The 19,818-nt window shown below is 38.7% G+C and overlaps 2 protein-coding genes across 3 annotated transcripts in view; both read right to left on the reverse strand.

Moving 5' to 3' along the window:
- The window catches only part of sik2a (salt-inducible kinase 2a), a 39,581-nt gene extending 35,223 nt beyond the window's left edge, over window positions 1-4,358 (reverse strand). The window contains exons 1-2 of the mRNA XM_007245233.4: window positions 4,136-4,358; window positions 2,050-2,166 (exon numbers count right to left, since the gene is read on the reverse strand). Of these exons, the coding sequence (XP_007245295.2) occupies window positions 2,050-2,166; window positions 4,136-4,270 (252 nt within the window). The 5' untranslated portion in view covers window positions 4,271-4,358. The remainder of the gene's footprint in view (window positions 1-2,049; window positions 2,167-4,135) is intronic.
- Window positions 4,359-6,970: 2,612 nt separating this feature from the next.
- layna (layilin a) lies at window positions 6,971-18,796 on the reverse strand. Of its 2 annotated transcripts, XM_007245235.4 has the most exons (8): window positions 18,481-18,795; window positions 16,376-16,393; window positions 14,373-14,667; window positions 13,303-13,460; window positions 11,341-11,385; window positions 10,040-10,126; window positions 9,750-9,852; window positions 6,971-8,471 (listed from the first exon to the last, which is right to left on the reverse strand). In XM_007245235.4, the coding sequence occupies exons 1-8, from the start codon at window positions 18,554-18,556 to the stop codon at window positions 8,114-8,116; spliced, it is 1,140 nt and encodes a 379-aa protein (XP_007245297.3). In that variant the 5' UTR covers window positions 18,557-18,795; the 3' UTR covers window positions 6,971-8,113. The 2 variants fall into 2 exon arrangements, with proteins under 2 accessions (XP_007245297.3, XP_007245298.3); XM_007245236.4 differs by lacking the exon at window positions 16,376-16,393 and having other exon boundaries at window positions 18,481-18,796.
- Between the last annotated feature and the right edge of the window lie 1,022 nt (window positions 18,797-19,818).

A 19,818-nucleotide genomic window follows, 5' to 3' on the forward strand; every position in this document is an offset into this window, starting at 1 on the left:
GAAACACATCATAAGCTTCTTAGCAGAGCGCCACAGGTGACTTTTAACTGTAGCAACAGCAGAGTCTGCAGCGCAGTGGAAGCGAACATTTTGTGAAATCTCAGCTTTCGATTAGAGCGTGGGGTAACCGGCTGAATGACAGCCCAACGCAGCTTGAGCGAAGGTCAGCTCTGGACTGCCGCTGCCCGCTGCTGCTGCTGCTGTTGTGTAACAGTGGCAGACTGCTGTTGCTACTCACAGCATCCCAGCCCCAGGCGACCTAAAAAAAACCTTACATAACTGAACGAAGCTAACCCTATAAGCACACAGTCGCAACAACTGGATTCAGGCCTCGCTCTGGCCTTCAGCTTCCTGAGACCCAAGTGTTCAAACTCCCACAGGGGAAGTGGAAGGTGATTATGACTAATAGTAAAGACTCTACAGCAGCACAGGCTCAGGTCTCAGAGCCAGCTGCTGTATAGCTGGTGTAGGAGAGAGGAGTGTTTCATTCATGTATTGGCTGAAAATGCAATCTGAGCAAGGCCGCAAAGTCGAGTACTAAGATCACTGACTGCTGACGTCTTGTAGGTTTTTGTAAGAAAAAACAGCTGCAGTTTCTTTTAACATATTTGAATCTGAATCAGGACATTCTTAATCACACATAATATGTATATACTGAAGAGTACACAGACTGAAGAGAAACAGACTTGTAACTAACTTGTTTTTTTGTATTTTATTTGCACCTTACTAAGTACACTTTTGATCAAAATATGACGAAATATCTAAATTTTGTTTGTACGTGAATTTCAAATTCATCATAAAATCTTTTGAAAAAAAAAAAAAACATCTCACATGTGCAACAGTCTACTATAAATTACATTAAACTACCAGTATCAAAAAAATGAGCTAAATATATATATATATATATATATATATATATATATATATATATATATTATCATTATTATTTACATCATCAGTCACTATTGTACATTAAAAGGTCCTGTGGACTGCATTCAAGCTGAGCACAAAGGGCACAACACTATGTATGGTTCCCATATGCATTCTGCCATAATTGGTTTAATTATCCAGTTATTCAGACTGAAATCAAATTGCTTTTTGAGATGGTGTGGTTTTGGTTGTTGAATACATCTGGGAAAGATGGGTGTGTTTAAACAGTGTACACTGTACCATGTGTCTCAAATGTGTTTCAGACCATCTCCTGAAGTGGTTTGGGTGCGTTTACACTACATCTGGCTCTTTCTTATGCCCATACTTAAATGCAAGAACTAACATTATCTCACGCTTTTAAAAATAAAGGTGCTTTAACCCTTTCACTCCTGAGTTATGTTCCAGGGATGGAACAATATAAAATTTCTATATGTAATGCACACGAAATAAGAATATAATACCATAATATAAAATCCAGTTAAAATAAACAAAACTAAAGTATTTAATTGTTTTTTCATGTTTCATTGTATTGTGAGCCTGTGTTAAATATTATTATTTTATATTTGATATTGACCTTTTTATGTTACAAACCATTCCTACACAGTAAAATAAACATGATTAAAGTGTCAAAATCACATATAAAATTGGTGAAAATTAGCGCTTATTATTTTGCCTTATTGGCTTTAAAGTTGTGCCATTTTTTTCCAGTAAAGTGGGCGGGGCTATGCTACTGTTCATTGGCTGGTTCTTGCTCTATTCTGATGGACAAAAGTTAGTCTCATTTAGTGCTATGTGTGACACAACATTAAAAAAAGGAAATATATGATGTCCAATATAATAGACAAGGTGTTTGAAAGGGTTAAATGGTTATGCCATAGAAAAAAAACATTTTGTTTACATAGATAATAGTGTAAATCAGACGTGTGTATGCAATCAAACGTGTAAGGTTTTTCTCAACCATTCATCTCTTTTATAAACATGGTTCTTTAAAGTACAAACAGTGGTTATTGTGTGGCATTACTCAAATAACCATCTGAAGCACCTACAATTTTAAGAGTGTGGTGTAAGAACAGAGTGTAAAGAGGATTTGAACTGTGATGACTGGCAACACTGATGCACCTGGTACAGCTTGATAATGTGGGGATGGTCCAGAAGCTTCATGATCTCCACCTCCCTGTAGATCTTTTCCAAGTTGGCAGCATCGAGCTGGGTCTTGTCAATGATCTTTATGGCCACCTGCACGTTGATACAAAACACTATTGATTAGTTGGGCATGGGCACTGCAGACATTTAATTTCTGTCAGTGTATTAGTGTATAAAATGAACAGAGGAATCACTGGACACACTTTATCCATCCAGATCCATTATGTCATTATATAATGTGATAAAAAAAAAAAAACAATGATTATATAACATTGTTTCAAAGGTATGCAAAAAGCCTGTCGGGGCCACACATGTTGAGCTTTGTGACACAAAAATGTGAGCTGTGCAGTTAGCAGAAGGACTGCAGCTCCGAGCAGAGAAACATGAAGTGTTCCCCCTGAAGACAAACACGCTGACGTCATGTCAGTGAGCACAGCAGTGGTCTCACATGCCAGCAGGTATGAAGAACATTCCAGCACAGCTCTCACACTTCGAGCTGCACGGCAAATTAACGCATTGTGGCATGTTTGGGGAAGCTTGCACGACTTGTTCAGTTTTTGTCTGACCCTGCTGTGTGCTGGCTTGTGGGCTGCACTCTGCCTGTCTCACTGTCAGTCAGTATAAAACTTTACGAGGCAAAGGTGAACCCGGCTGTTTGTGGCAAGCTGCCTTCTTTAGGATTTTTGCTGCACAGGTTTATTGCAAACTGTGGAGCCCTTTTAGAATTAAGGTGAAAAAACAATATTTAGAGACCTAGAATGTTCCTTCAAGCAAATAATGGTTCTCATGATTTTAAAAAAGTTCTTTCGATTAAAGTATTCTCTCTAAAAAGAGGGAACAGTCTGCTAAACTGAAGGAACAGTTTGTTAAACTAAGGAAAATCTGTTTTTTTTTTAATGAGTGAATGGTGTATCAAACGATTTATTAAACTAAGGGAATGACTTATCAAACTGCGGGAATGATTTATTTAATTGTGGGAAGAATTATTATACCGGGAGAATTACTTATTAAACTGAGGGCAAATATTAGTTTAACTGAGATGAACGTTTCAGCTATCCAACCGAGGGAATGATTTCGATATTAAACTGAGTGAAATACTTATCAAAATGAGGGAATGATTTAGATATTAAACTGAGGGAAAGACTTATCAAAATGAGGGAATTATTTAGATATTAAACTGAGGGAAAGACTTATCAAAATGAGGGAATGATGTAGCTGTTAAACTGAGGAGAAGAATTTTCTAACTGAGAGCTACTAAACTGAGGAAACTTTATTGAACTGAAGGAAAAATTTAGCTATTAAACTAAGGAAAAGGCTTAGTAAACTGAGGGAATTATTTATTTAGGTATTAAACTAAGGAAATTATTTCTCAAACTGAGGGAATAAATTAGCTATTTTACTGAGGAAAAGTCATATCAAACTAAGGGGACGAATTAGCTGTTAAACTGAGTGAAATAATTATCAAACTGAGGGAACGATTTATTAACGTGAGGGGGGAGTTAAGCTAGTATACAGAGGAAACTGGGAATTACTTAAACTAAAGGAAGGAATTAGCTGTTAACTGAGGGAAAGTCTTATAAAACTACAAACAACGAATTAGCTGTTAATTAAAGTAAGGGAACAATTAAGTTATTATACAGAGGAAACGATTTGTTAAAGTGACTGAGGGAAATGTTTAGCTATTTAACTGAGGGAACGATTTCTTAAACCGAGAAACGGCGTATGCCTGTATATCCTGAGATTTTTACTTCAGAGGCTTTAAAGCAAACTTGAGGTAAAATTACATTTTTACCAAAAACTAAAGTTACAGAACAGAGAGATAAAGTCAACGCTTAAACTTTGCTTAATGTCCGACTCTATAGTGTCCAAAGCGGCAGACATACAACAAAACCACCTAACGTTACCTAGTTTCCTACCAGAAGTTTGAGATAATTCCTGTCAGGTAAACTACCGCTGGCTAAACTCCTGCAGGCTGATAAACTCCTGAGCTCTCCGCTCAGTCGGTGGGTCAGGAAGCGTGGTCCGGGTGGACGTGATGGTCAGCCGGGGTCCGCCCGCTTACCTCAGACTTGGTGATCCGGTGCTTGGCCAGTTTCACCACGGCGAAGTTTCCTTTGCCCAGAGTCCGCTCTATATCATAAAATCCTACGCGGACCGGCGCCCGCTGACCGGCTTTGGGCTCGGCCGGGTCGGCCATGGCCGTGGCTCTCCTCCCGGTGGCCCTTTCAGCGGAGAGTCGGAGAGTTCTCCAGCCCAGCGGAGCTCAGGAGCTCATACACCTGTGAGAGCTCTCCACAGAGCAGGGGGGAGGGGGGCGGAGCGAGCGAGAGAGAGAGAGAGAGAGAGAATAAAGAGAGAAAGAGAGAGAGAGAGAGAGAGAGGAGGAGGGCGGCCTCTCTCTCTCACTCTGTCTGACCGAACCACGCTTCACATGCTTCGGCTGAAAGTTCACAACACCGGCGCTGCTGCCAGGCTGGGAGCTCCGCCTCCGCCTCGCTCACTGCTCGCTTCAGACTTCATCTTTATCATTATCATCCTCATCTTCACCATCCTCATCTTCATCATCATCAATACCGCCTCTAACGGCTTCGGCGGCGCGAGCTTGGCGCGCAGCGTGCATTGACGTCAGCGCCGGAGGGATTTATTTATTTATATAGTTTTTATTTATTTATTTATTTGTGAGGCAGCGAGAGAACAGAAAGAGGGGGGCGTGTCCGCGCTGTCCGCGAGCGCCTCGTAACCAGGGACAACCTTAAGGTGCTTACACACTGAACGCGGTATGCCGCGCGGCATTCCGCTGTGCTGCTGCTCTGCTCTACGCTGGTCAGTTGCGGGTGCGTTGCGCTGCTGCTGACGCCAAGCGTCTCCTGCTGATAATAGGCGGAGTTTTCTAAAACCCATCACCTCTGCGAGCGGTGTTTTGTAGTTTTGAGTCTCTACAGCCTCTGTGGATCTGTATCTGTTTCTCAGCCTCAGAACAAAGCTCTGATTCTTCTCTTCCTCCTGTTATCTCTATATGAGTGTAGGGAAGTGATGTACAGCTGAGGGGATTCACTAATCGCTATTATTAGTCTCTCGCGCACGTTTATTGTTGTTTGGACTACAGTTTCTCTCTAGTCGCGTGAGTTCACGTCATGCGTTTTCTGCCGAGGTACCGCTTGCCGCGAGGTCAAAGTTGAACCATGTTGAACTTTGCCCGCGGTAAGCGGTAGCGCGGTGGAGGCGTGGTTATGGGCGGGGAAACGCGCCGCTTTCCGCTCTGCTCCGCGGCAGCGACGCACCGCTCTACCGCTCTAGACACTATTGAATCCTATGGGGGTCAGCGTACCGCGCCGCACCTACCGCGTGCAGTGTGTAAGCACCTTTATCCGCCTCACATGCGTCAGTCAGCAGCTGACTGCGTGCTGCTGGGTGCTGCTGCTGCTGTTTGTACAGAGCCGTTTCTCTCACTCACTCACTGTGTGTGTGTGTGTGTAGTGTGTGTGTGTGTGCGTGAGTGAGAGATATGAATACTATCAAAAGAACTCTGTCAGTTCAGGTCCAGCTCCAGTTCAGCTCAGTGCAGTCTGGCCCCATTAAATGTCCAGCTACTGTCCCACTAACCCTCCGCCACTGTTCCTTCACTCTGCGCTAATATTACAGACATCCTATATGTTATACATGTGCGAGAGGCAAGGCGAGCCTCAGCTGGATTCTCTCAATAAATGAACGCTGTTCCACAGCGACCCCTGCCGACAGAGAGTGCGTATCACCCCACCCAGACAACAGTGCGGTCAATATCAATATAAAATTCTAATATAGCTCATAATGTGCAATATAGCTTTTTCACAGCACCTATAATGACAACATATAAAAAAAAATCCTAGAAAAATGATGCATATCCACGACTTATTAAAGTGTGGGGCAGAGATCCTAATGCATGGCCACGATTTTTTAAAGTGTGGGAAGGAGATCCTAATGCGTGTTGACAACTTATTAAAGTGTGGGAAGGAGATCATAATGCATGGCCACAAATTATTAAAGTGTGGGAAGGAGATCCTAATGCATGGCCACAAATTATTAAATTGTGGGAAGGAGATCCTAATGTATGACCACAAATTATTAAACTGTGGGAAGGAGATCCTAATGCATGTTGATGACTTATTAAAGTGTGGGACGGAGATCCTAATGCATGGCCACAAATTATTAAATTGTGGGAAGGAGATCCTAATGTATGACCACAAATTATTAAAGTGTGGGAAGGAGATCCTAATGCATGGCCACAAATTATTAAAGTGTGGGAAGGAGATCCTAATGTATGACCACAAATTATTAAAGTGTGGGAAGGAGATCCTAATGTATGACCACAAATTATTAAAGTGTGGGAAGTAGATCCTAATGCATTACCATGAACTATTAAAGTGTGGGACGGAGATCCTAATGCATGACAATGACATATTTAAGTGTGGGAAGGAGATCCTAATTCAGGCCACTACTTATTAAAGCATGGGAACGAGAACGCATGGCTTATTAAGGTGCGTGAACAGGATAATTAAGTTGTGGGGATGACTTATTAATCTTATTAATTATTAATCATCTCACAACTTAATTATCTTGTTCCCACGCCGTGGCCATGGCTCGCATTAGGATCTCTTTGGCACATTTTAATAAGTTGTGGCCGCAGATAATTATTATTTTTTAAATGATGTCACCTTAGGGGCTCCATATTTTATTATAGTTTATAATGTTAATACTTTTCTCTGCTTTTGTGTGCCTTGCTATCACTTTCAAGGTAGTCACGAACAGTTCAAAAAGTCTTCTAAATATAATAAATAGTCAAAAACATTTTTGTAAGTTTTGAGGGCCAAAAGGCACCACTGGTTCGTGTTACAAATGGTACTTCAATATGGCAAAAATATATATTTTTGTGAGTTTGTTTTATTAATGGATTTCCTTAGCACAAGCACACACCACATTCATACATTTCTGAAGTAAATTGCAGTGAATATCTGAAATATTTGGATTGTTTCTCAGGCAAACAGTCTACAAGCCACTTTGCTATAAGGTCACATTTGCAGTATGGAAGAAAAACAGCAAAACAGGGTCATGCAAACCCATCAATTAGAAGGCAAGCAAATACAGAACCAGCATCTTATTCACAATGCCTTAACCTCGGTGTATTTTAAAAAGGGGCTGTTTTTGTCTATATTTAAATAGGTTTAATTTATTAGAAATGAATTATTATAAAGAAACGAACTGATTCAAGATGTCTTTACAGTGGGAATGATCAGAACCAGGGCCTGCATGTGATGTAGATAATAGTAAAACTGTACTATTTTTACCATAAAACACTCTGCCTGTACCTCAGTACCATTAAAACATTTGTTGTCAATTTTAGACTTGGTAGGTTCTTCACAATTAGCCATCTTAATTACCAAATTATAAAGAAAAGATGACTGAACTGTACACAGAATGAGTTTCTTTAAACTTTAAACTGTCAAATCAATCAGTGATTAGGCACCACCAATAAAGATGGTGATTTGTTTGCCTTGGATCAGCTGGGAAACATATGTATATGTATATGTTCATGTATTTAGTAATGTATATACAAAAAAGTATATTACGAAAGATAGATTCCTAGCAACAAAAACCCATTTGCACTAGCAGGCATTCAGGAGAATTAATAAAAACATTCTGAGCAGCTCTTTTTATCTTTTTATCGTTTTCTTTTCATCGACATTTGTTGATTATAGTGTCTGATTGTAGTGAATTTCATGCCAATGCAAGAGAAAAGACTTTTTCCTTGAGTTCCACTGAGCTTAATCCACTGCCATTTGGTCACCATTAGGATAGTTACTTGAAAATTCTACTTGACTCAACCGAGCAAGTCGTCTTTAGTTTAGCATTGTCAAAATCCTTCATCTGCTCGCCTGTTCAAATTTCCAAAATCTTCAAACATTCACAAAGAAGCGAGGAGCCATTCAGCATAAAGGCTTCAGCTGATCCAACCAAAGATCGACATACAGTTCAGATTGGCCTGGCTTCTCCATTGTCATGTCCTTCAGTACCCATACAGTTCGTTATCTAGCCAGCCATGCTCCCTGTAGTATTTCAGACTTCCCCGGCCGTGACAGCTCGCCTCATAGATGTCGTTAGTGACAAAACCGCTCTCAGTGCTGGCCAGCGTGACAAACCCGCTCTCTGTATCCCGGCCGCCCAAGTTATCGTAGTCTCCGGGAGGCGTGTCCGGGGATGAGCCGAGGAAGGATGTGTTCTTGATGTCGGGTCGTGTGCCGGCGAGGTCCGAGTCGTGCTGTCTCCGGATGACGTTGTAGACATCAGGGCTGGGGCTGTTGCAGCGGTCACCTGACTGCCAGTAACCGGGCTCTTTGGGAGGAGTCTCTGTGTGCTCATTGTTTCTGCAAAAGTTGAAAAAGATACTTCACTTTTAGGGGGTTTTGGGTTTGGCCATAATTTTACCACAGAAAGAGCAGGACATACAACATTTCTTCTATAATCAAAAGGTGTTCTACATTTTTTAGATAGATATTATGTTGAATTGGTCTTTATTTTGCTTCAGTTGTACCTCTACTCAAATGGGCCTATCTCTATTATTGGCCCTATCATTGAGAGTTGGCCAGTTTGATCTCAAGTAATACTAGAGCCATTTATGGCTGTGTCTGGATCAGCAATAGGTGTAAATTAAAGGAGCTAAACACCTTTGTTGAAAAGGGTGTCACATTTTTTTTTATATTTAGGGCCTATCTTAGCTACCTATAAGCAAGCCGTCAACCATGCACTGTGCAGCCTGATTTAGTGTAAGTCAGTGTGTGTTTAGTACCTTGAGGACACAAAAAATACACTTTGCACAGCTTGAAACATGCAAAAAAAGGCATGTACTAATTCTCCTAATTAATCAGGGTGTGTTTTGGGTATATCGTGGAATAAACCAATAAACATGTCCTTTGCCATTCACTCAGAGACAGGTGTGCTCTGACTTTGACGGATTGGTATTTTAAAGGCGCAGCGTTTCTGCATTTTTCAGCAGAGAAAACTGACCTGCGCATTCATACTGTGAAAGTGAACGAGCAGTGTATAGGCCCATAGTGTATAGTGTGTATGATCATGTATGTGATAAATAATCATGAATTTGTTTTGGGTGGTTAGGATGCCCCCCCTCTCCACAATCACTCTTTAAAGTATGCCTACCTAATAAGACTTTAAAGGAGTCATGCATATTATGAACAGTTTGAGTATCTCACTCTTCCATTTTTTTATGTGGAATAAAAAAAAAATACATTTTAGACTAAACAACGAAAGATTACACACTACATGACTTCAAATAGGTCAAATATGGGATTTTGGTAAGTTTGTTGGTGAGAAAACAGGGTCAGCATACTTTGTACAGATTGCAGAATTGGAGGTGAGGAGCACAGCGGCTACACTCTGTGCAAGGCAGATGTACTTCTGTTCCTCGGCTGTGGTAAAGGACATTTACTCGCACCAAATTATATATATTTAATGTACCAGAACTAGTAGTTAGTGCCTACCCTTCAAAACACAGGTTAAGGTTGTTTAATTTGATCTCAGGAAGCATGTGCATGCTTTCACCCTCTCAGCACTGTGGCATCATGTGATACCAGTATACCAGACCGTTATCAGTAGATCTACTTTCACACGGGAGAGAAATGTCATACCTTTTTGTGAACAGCTTGAAGCAGAAAACTCCTGTTGCTACTATCAAGAGCAGAAGCAGAGGTATTGTTGGAAGGACAATATAAGCGATGTTGAGTGCATTATCTAAAAACAGATTGAAAAAATCAAAACATTATTACATCTTTTCAGTACTAAACAGGATATAAAATGCAACTATATGTTTTGTACTGATAAATAATTAATTGCACAAATTCATTACTTTATTCCATTCATAAACAAGTTTGTAAAAAAATAAAAAATACAATAAATTCCAAAAAGTAATGTTTCATACCTGTTGGTTCAGAAATAACAACTCTCATTCCATTATCATTTTCTGTGACTGAAGGGATTTGGGGTACTTTTACTGTTGGAAAAACATCTGAAATACAAAAAAAAAACCATGATCAGACTAATAAATATTACAACTTAACGCTAAATAAACAACTGTTGCTATCAAAGTTACACATGTAAAATATTAGTTAATTACCACTAGGTGTCTTTATTTGTCTGCTGATTTTTAGATTCCTGTCAGACCTAATAAAGACCTAAAGTTGTATAGTTTGGACACCCTTGGCATGTTTATTAATTTACAGGTTAATATGGGATTTATATAAATATGGCATTTTAGGCATAATGTTGAGTACAATTTCTGTTTGTTGCTAAATTGAACTATACATTAAATATTGAATCTATATTAAAATATCTCTAATCCTTTGTTGATGTGTAGATGTAGATGTTTTCCCCAATATGTGAAATTCAGCAAATAAAAGGTGCATAAATGTTTTCTCAGTTATGAATTAGTTATATTTACTTATTTTCATTTACGTTTAAACAATATAATTATTTAAATTGACCAGATGTACTTGAAGTGTTTATGCAGCTGTAAATCATATAGTAAACATCTGCTGCTGCACAAGTAACAGATGCGCAAAATTGTCTTACTAATCTTTTTTTATATTATATTAATTATAGATTAGCTAATTAATAAACCATTTTAGATGCCATATGTTAAATCCATCAAATAAACAGTAATTTAGCATTAAAATGTGTAGAAATGTGTCTATAGAAATGACATATTTCACATAGAATTAAATAATACATTTTGTAATTTGAATTGCATAAAACTAAAATGAACTACATATCACAAAGCCTTAAAAAATATGCCAACAACTAAATAAAACGAAATAAATAACTAGTGCTGCCTAAATCATATGTTCTTGACATGAATTAATCTTTTTTACCACTAGGTGTCCTTATTTGCCTGCTGATTTTTAGGTTCTGATCAGTTTTAGTTATAATAAAATCCTATATTGTGGACACCCTTGACTTTTTATGTAATATTTATAGGTTCACTAATCATCTACACACATAAACATTAGATTTTATCCATATTGTTGAGCACAATTAAACAATATATTGTGTAATTGGACCAGGTGTGGCCTAATAATTGCACAAATTGTACACCATGTATTAAAATGTACTACAGTATATTTCACAAAGCCTCAATGAAGGAGCAGCACAGAAACATTTCTAATTCATTTGCCCAAGTATCAAGACAAATATAAAAATATAATTTCTCTATCAACAGATTACCTCCACGTGTTCTGTTTCCTGCGATAGTGGGGACTGGTCCTCTATCTAAAAAAACACAGAAATAAAAACATTAAATTGATCAGTGCATGACACTGTCTCAAACTTTTCGCTTCTATTAAATCTCTTCTGAATATCATATTTTGTTGTCGGGGTCAAGATCTGTGCCCCTTTTGTTCCGCCCCCTAAAGAGTGCCAAATGCACCCTTTGTGGAGGTGGCATAATGGAGCTCTGTGCATTGATACAGATGGCAGTCATTACCGAGATATGGAGGGCAAATCACAAATGTGGCATTTTCTGATTTGCCTGAATTGAATTGGGATCATTCCATTCAGAGATATGAAGCATTTCTTAAAGTCATGGCAATGCAGTCTGAGTGTCTGAGTGACAGACCATACTGTTAATGAATAAGTGGATAAAAGATAACCTGATTTCCAAAAGGTGTGAAGTTAAAAATTATATGTCTTTATTATTTTAAGTAGGATTATTGTTTATTGTTTTCCATCTTTTCAGTTTGAAAATAACAAAATGTTATTTGTCCCAATGCCAACTCCTGCTGTAGAACAGGGGTATACAGTATAAACAAAAATGAAATACACAATAACACTGTTGGTAAGGATGTGGCATATCGTACACAAAATATTGCGACACAGTAATATTGTAATTATGAAATTAACATATTGTGATAACAATATTATGCATTGAAATCATAATTTGCATTTGTTTAAATGTTTACTGTGAAGCCTTAAGGACATTTTGTATAATTGTTTATGTTTGCAGTTTATATGCATGCACTAAATAATCAGCATTTAGTTTTATGGTAATTTTTTTTGCTACATCATTTTTCCTGTTATATTATTTATTTAAAATCAGACTTGTGGTAAGTTTGTTTATAATTTATAAGGTGTTTATAATTTATACTTACATGAAGCACTTTAACATTTCTTTTGTTGCAGTAATATATTCTTCTTCAAATGACCAAGAAGATTGTTATTGCAAAAACATTGTAATATAATTACAAGAATTGTCAGACATCCCGATATTGATGTGAAATTCGCAAACTTAAGATCCTAAATTAATTTAAGCTTCTCAAAGGTATTTTAGAGCTTTGCTTGGCCACACTCATTTTCCCAGGTTAAGAAGCAGTTTGGCGGGTAGATTCACTGTGGACCTCTACTTCACTCTACCTCACTCTGCCTCCAGTCTAAGTTATGTAACGTGAGCACAGTCTGCAGTGTGAAGAGCTCCCTCTGCTGCCGCACTCATGTAATGCAATTCGAATTTGCTTTTATTCACAATAATATCACAGTACTTTTGATGTGCACACATTTTCTCATTGTGGCCAAAATTTATTTTCAAAAAAAGGCCTCAGGCATATGTAGATTGGGCTTGGCTTTGATTTTTTGTTTTTACCTTTCTGCAAGCAGCTCTTTTTGAAAGTTTTCTTGGTTTCCAGACTTTAACTTGACCTCCACCATTTCTGTTAACTGTTATTTCTTAACTGAATTACGAACTGAGGGACTACTATCTGCAAACACTTTGCTAACTACATATAGACATCTCCTGCTTTGTGGGTATTGATTATTCTAATGTGTAGAGCGCTAAGCAGATGCTCAGAGCTGCCCAGGACCGCTGATTTGACCACTGATTGTACAAGGTTTGAAAAGTCAGAGTATTTATAAAGCTTTAAAATTTGCATTACCTGGCCTTTCTGGCCTAATGATGAGTAGGAAACAGAACATTGGCCTAAAAAGACCTTGGCAAGAGAGAGAAAGAGCTCTGAGAGAGAAATCCTGTTTGTGTTAGGAGGGTGTTGCTTTGTGTTGCCTGGAAACATGCTAAATAGTCCCCTCTCTCAATAACCAAGGATACAAAATAACCAAACTTTATCTCACAGAGTTCAGGCTCATACTGACTTGAGTATTCCTTCAAGTGTCTACCCGCACATACAAGCTCCTCCTCACCTTTAGTGTACTTGCAGATGAAGTTGTTCTTGGTCTCACAGTTATCGTCATTCCACTGGAACATATAGAGTCCTCCGAGACCTGGAGGAGCTGACGGCTGGTGGTACATCACCACACACACCTCATTACCACACGAGGGCTCGTCCCAATGCCAGTTTCTGTGTATCCATACACACAAATACTGATTACACACAGCTATTCAAATAACAAATAACAGAACATATTCATATCTACATATTTAAACTTTTCCCACATCACTCCTAGGGTGATGTCGCTTAGCACAAGGCGTCTGTGAGCTGATGTATCAAAACCGAGAAGCTACGCTTTCCTCCAAGTGCGTTGGCTACTCGGCAATGATGCATCAGCATCAGTTCGAATAGATTGTGATGTGTTGTGATTAGCTTCACATGTATCATGTCTGCACCCTCCTTGTGTTGAGGCATCACTAGTAATAGAGGATATACAGCTGTTTGAAAGGGTGGGACAATTGGCCAGATAAGTTGGTAGAAAACAGGAAAAGTATTTAAATAAAAGCAAACAAAAAGAAAAACTGGATACTCTAAATTGCTCCGAAAAATTGGAAACTCAGAAATATATATTGCTCAGAAAAAAAATTGGATATTTTAAATTTCCCAGAAAAAAAGGAAACTCTAAATGGTCCTGGTGTGTGTGTGTGTGTGTGTCGGTGTGTGCTCAGTCCTCCAGGTGAACGGTTGTTTCAGCTTAAGAGTACGATGTGCACGATTGGCTGCTGCTTCTCACCGGTGTGTACGCGTGTGTGTGGGTTGATGGATTGTAAATGTGATTGTAAAGTGTCCTTATTGTTTAATGTGTAAACTGCTAAGCTTAACATCACCAGACCGAGAATACTGGCACTGCAATTAAGTGTACTGTATAAAACTAGAGATCTTATTTAATATTTTAAATAACTATTTCAGCTGATTTTGTTCATACACGTGAAAGGATGTGAAACCATGATACATATATATATATATATATATATATATATATATATATATATATATATATATATATATATATATATATATATGAAACTTCTTAAGCTTAACCTGAAATTTGAAGTGCTGCCGTCCATCCAGAAGTACTGAGATATGCAGTCTCCACTCATCTCGTAGTTTGACTTTCTGCGAAGTCCGATCCAGAAATCTCCATCAGAAGCTTTTAGCTCCTGGATAAAGCCTTCGATCAGTCTCTGTTCAGCAGAAGACTCGATGCTGAGGAGCTCTCCTCCATCGCTCCTGCAAGCTCGGTTGGCCTCCTCGAAGTTCAGCTTGCGGCGACTGTCCTGGTAGTAGGCGATTTTGTAGCAGGGCTTGTCTGTGCCGCGCTTGCAGATCCGCTGACCTTTTAGGGGGGAAGAGGTGTGTGTTAGATACGGTTAAGCAACGTCTAGCTGAAAGAATTTATAACCAAGTGTATGAGAAGAAATGATAAAAGAAATGATTGTGAGCATATGCTGTACATGTGCATATATGTAAGCATGTAAAGAGATGAATACTTAATTGGTGATCATATTGTATTTCATGGTTATCATATTGGGAGTGTTGCCAACATGGATTGAATATTTCCTGGTAGATGTTTCTATATGGGCCCAGTTAGCTAATTAACACATTAAAAAAGGCCCTCATTTTTCAATAGTGTTGACTTCCATAACACATACATTTCAATGCTATGATAATACCTATTTAATGTTGGACTGTGAATACACCACTAACGGCATTACCACCCACAATGAACAGGGTAGTGAGTGGGAAGGATCGTGACTGATGGTGTCTGGCTAGAATTGTCCAAGCAAACAGACATTGATTCCACATTGATTGATAAAGGTTGTACATACATATCCCACAGGCCTTTACACTGTAATGTTCTTTAAACTTTTAAAATATTCTTTACACTCACTTTTGTCTTTTAAAAATGTGAAATCAACAAGGATATTTCATGCCATTATTCAAAGAACCTTTTGTAACCCCTTAACTTTTAAAGAACTGTTCCCTTTCCATGTTTACTCAGCATTTGTGGTATTGAAGCTCTTTACAGCATGAATAGCTTGTTGGTTATAAATGGAAGAACCTAATTTATGCTTGCTGTCACACAAGATTCAATAACAGATACCACAGCAACCACAGCCATAAATATTATTTATCTTCTACTCATTTCATTATGAAGTAGGATATGTTACAATGTTAAAAGCATTTGCGAGTAACACAGAATAGCATGACTATGTCATGCTATTCTTTAAGAATACCACGACTATGTCACTTACTTGGAATATTTTGTTTGCTGTGACAACTGGGAATACTTACACCTGTATACGTTGTAAGGTGGTATCTTGTGAGTGAGTTTTATCACTGGCCAGTGTGCTCATGGCAAGGTGACACAAATTATTGCGGCTTGAGTGGGGTCTGATTGTGGGTGCCAGATGGATGGCATGGTCCATTTCGGAAGTTATGTGAGCATTTAATATTCCTCAACATTCCTCGATCCACAGTGTCATGTTTGTACCAGAAATATGTCATAGAAGGCATTACCACCCACAGTGGACAGAGCAATAGGTGGCAATAATCACGACTGACGGCATCTGGTTAGAGTTGTCCATGTGGATAGACAAGCGACTCAGATCCACATTCAATGCAGGACACCCCACACACATATCCTGTAGGTCAGTGGAGCTTTCTCGCTTCCAATGGACATGGCAAAAGTCATGGGACATAGTACTAACTCCTGTTTCATTATGCATGTCAGTATATATAGTAATTGACTCTGTAATTTACACCTTTACTGTACTCAGATGGATGAACCATGTCCCTGGAGATCTCTTTTTTCAGTGTAACGTCCCAAATAACTAAATAAAGTGTCAGATTTGGGTTGGAGATAAAACCTGCTGGAAGCTAGATCTCCAGGAGTTGGGCTGGTGAGCTCTTGCTAAATGGAGATGCAGTTTCACTACTGGGTGTGCAGTGATGGAGAGGGTTACATCAAACCAGAGCAGGACCAAACTGAGAACATGCAGTCTGCTCGCTTGTTAAGTGAATACTGCAGTAGTAAGACATACCTCTGGGCTCATAAATGTCTGCAGAGCAGGGGGACCCACCAGAGCCGCGTTTACAAGCAGTAAAGAAAAAAGAAACACTTTCATCATGATCAAAAGAAGCACAGAGGGGTTTCACAGAGCAAACTAATTATGTAGTTGCAGATGTAACAAACATACATAGACTATATGAAGGGAAATACACAATATGGACAAAGGGATTGGGACATAAGTTATCTTTACAAACCATACTAAAAAGGTTGGGTAGTTCCAGAGAACTAACTGATTTTTCTGTAGTAGAATTCTATCATTGCAACAAGTTACAATTGGATGTTATAAAAGCTCCTGTAGGTATACAGAGTAGGTGTCCCAATACTTTTGTCTGAAGATGCAACTTGGCCCATTATGTTACAACTCTGCACAATCCCAGGATCTATTATTATGATGTAAAGCTGTTTTAGCCTAAAATGGCACCAGTAATGCAAACTATAACTCAGTTTTGACCAGCAAAAACTCTCATTATAATTATATGTTATGTAGTTTTACTGGAATAAAATCTCAATTCAGATATCGGGTATATAAGGTATAAAATGTTTACTACAAACAATATCAGTTGTACAGATCTATATGCCTATTAGAAATATTACCAGGACAACACATTAGAAATGAAATTTTGACCTGTCAATATGTTACCATTAGTACATTAGTAAATTACATTTTTAAAACTAATAAACTCCATTTCGAGATATCTGTATTTTTAACTTGTACTAGTATAATGTTTAGTCTCAGATCTCAGCTATAATTCTTGCCAGTAAAAACTGTAGATATAATTTCAGGTACCAATAATAATATTATTATTAGTCAAAACCAAATTGTAGGTATCTAAAACTGTGCACATCCTAAATCCACATTTCTACTAGTCAGAACTACATTAAATATATATTAAATTATCATTATACTAGTTAGAATATATTTACATATATGTGGAGCTGGACTTTTTACTAGTCATAATTACAGTGTAGACATCTGTAATTACAATTACAGTAATTGTAGATACCTTTCATTGGAGATTTACTAGTAAAAATTGAATTACATAAAAAGAGAATGCCATCCTGGGTACACAGTAATATGAACAAATTACTAACCTGCTTAAAATTCTAGCTCAAGACTTAGTCTAAGCTGGTCTCTGATGGGGCCAGGTGGTTGGAATGGTGGTCAAATAGACATTAACTCACTTCTGACCAGCACAGTGTGCTGCATGTGACTTTAACCATGCTGGAGGACCAGGTTGGTCTTGCTGGCTATGTTGATCTCCTAGTATGGTTATATTATTAGTCAAATTACTATATATTTTATTGTAAAAAATCGCAGATGATATCTGAAATAGTTATGCTAGTACAACTGCATTACAAAGATACTGAATTTGTGTTTTTATAGTAAAACCTGAGGTACCTGAGTTACAGTATAGCCGACACAGGGACAATCAAAGGGGCTCTTCATGGTTCTTCAATCTTTATTCATACAAGACAAACCTGTCTCAAGACTTTTGAGCTTAAGGTTTTGCATGGTCCTAGCTGGTCTCTGATGACCAAGGTGATTGGAATGGTGGTCATTTAGACATTAACCCACTTCTGCCCAGCAAAGTGTGTGTTGTTTGTGATTTTGACCATGCTGGTGGACCAGGTTGGTCTTGCTGGCTATGCTGGTCTCCCAGGATGGTGTTGCTTGATCATAGGAATTGTATATATTGTAGAACAGCTAAACCATCAACAAGGTTGACCAGCTTTGGCCTATTTTTTGTAGAAGGCTTTATTTTTTATATTATTAGTAATAGATCACAGCTGACATCTGAACTGAGTTTATACTAGTACAACTGCATTACTGAGATACTGAGTTTGTGTTTTTATAAGTTTTTCAAATTATTTTAGGCTAATAGAGCTTTACCGTAGCCATTACTGTACACTGAAACCATTAAAAGGGTTCTTTTAATTGTTCTCCTATCTTCATTCATACAATATTACTTAAAAAAGACACTGCAATTTCTCGTAGAGAACACATGACCTTCTTTTAGCCATAAGCTCATTTAATTTATCCTGAAACGAGGAGAAACTGTGAAAACATGAACTTACCTCCGAGCAGTTTGGCTCCTGAGGCTGGAACAGTGAACACCACCGCTGCCAGAGCCACCACACTCCTCAAATCCATCTCCTCTTCACTGCTTTCCTCTCATGCTCTTTTTGGATCTCTGTGGATATTAAATTAATATATCCAGACCGAGGAGAAGTTCTCTTCACAGGAAACTCAGAGGAACACTTGCTCTATGAACCACTGGCATCTCCGCGCGCTCCCACTGAATGCTGGAGAGCTGCGTCGGGGGCGAACATGGGGGGCGCGCACCAGCCTCGCGTCACACATCACCAGCAGCACCAGCAGGTCAGCGCTGAGCACAGCTGAAACCTCCCAGACTCCGCCCTCTTAGACCCCGCCCCCCCCACCCAAAGCCCTGAACTCCTCATTAGCGGCTGCTCTACCGTGAGGCTGTCAGAGAAAAGTATGGCTGCGTCCTAATTGCCTAGAACACACTAAGGCTGTGTTCACATTACAAGCTACATTGCTCAAATCCGATTTTTTTGACGATTTGACCGTTCATAGGACCACATATAAAAGGCTATGTTTACATTACCAGGCTGAAGTGACTCAAATCTGATTTTTTGCCCAGTGTGGCTCAGATCAGATTTTTTCATGGCTGTGTGAACGTGCCAAATCCGATTGGAGTCACTTTCATATTTGTTCCTTTATCAGACATGTGTCCAATCCATAATATACATGAATGTGAACAGTCAAATTGGAATTTTGTACCAAATCTGATCTGAACAAAAAATCGGATTTGAGCAATGTGGCTTGTAATGTGAACGTAGCCAATGACTCAAATCTGATTTAAAAACATTTGATTTGGCATGTTCACACAGCCATTAAAAAAAAACAGATGTGAGCCACACTGAGCAAAAAATAAGGCTATGTTTACATTACCAGGCTGAAGTGACTCAAATCTGATTTTTTGCCCAGTGTGGCTCAGATCAGATTTTTTCATGGCTGTGTGAACGTGCCAAATCCGATTTTTTAAAATCCGATTGGAGTCACTTTCATATTTGTTCCTTTATCAGACATGTGTCCAATCCATGTACATACATGAATGTGAACAGTCAAATTGGAATTTTGTACCAAATCTGATCTGAACAAAAAATCGGATTTGAGCAATGTGGCTTGTAATGTGAACGTAGCCAATGACTCAAATCTGATTTAAAAACATTTGATTTGGCATGTTCACACAGCCATTAAAAAAAAACAGATGTGAGCCACACTGAGCAAAAAATAAGGCTATGTTTACATTACCAGGCTGAAGTGACTCAAATCTGATTTTTTGCCCAGTGTGGCTCAGATCAGATTTTTTCATGGCTGTGTGAACG

This window comes from Astyanax mexicanus, chromosome 1 (genome assembly GCF_023375975.1).
Source record: "Astyanax mexicanus isolate ESR-SI-001 chromosome 1, AstMex3_surface, whole genome shotgun sequence".
In the NCBI taxonomy this organism is placed as follows: Eukaryota; Metazoa; Chordata; class Actinopteri; order Characiformes; family Acestrorhamphidae; genus Astyanax; species Astyanax mexicanus.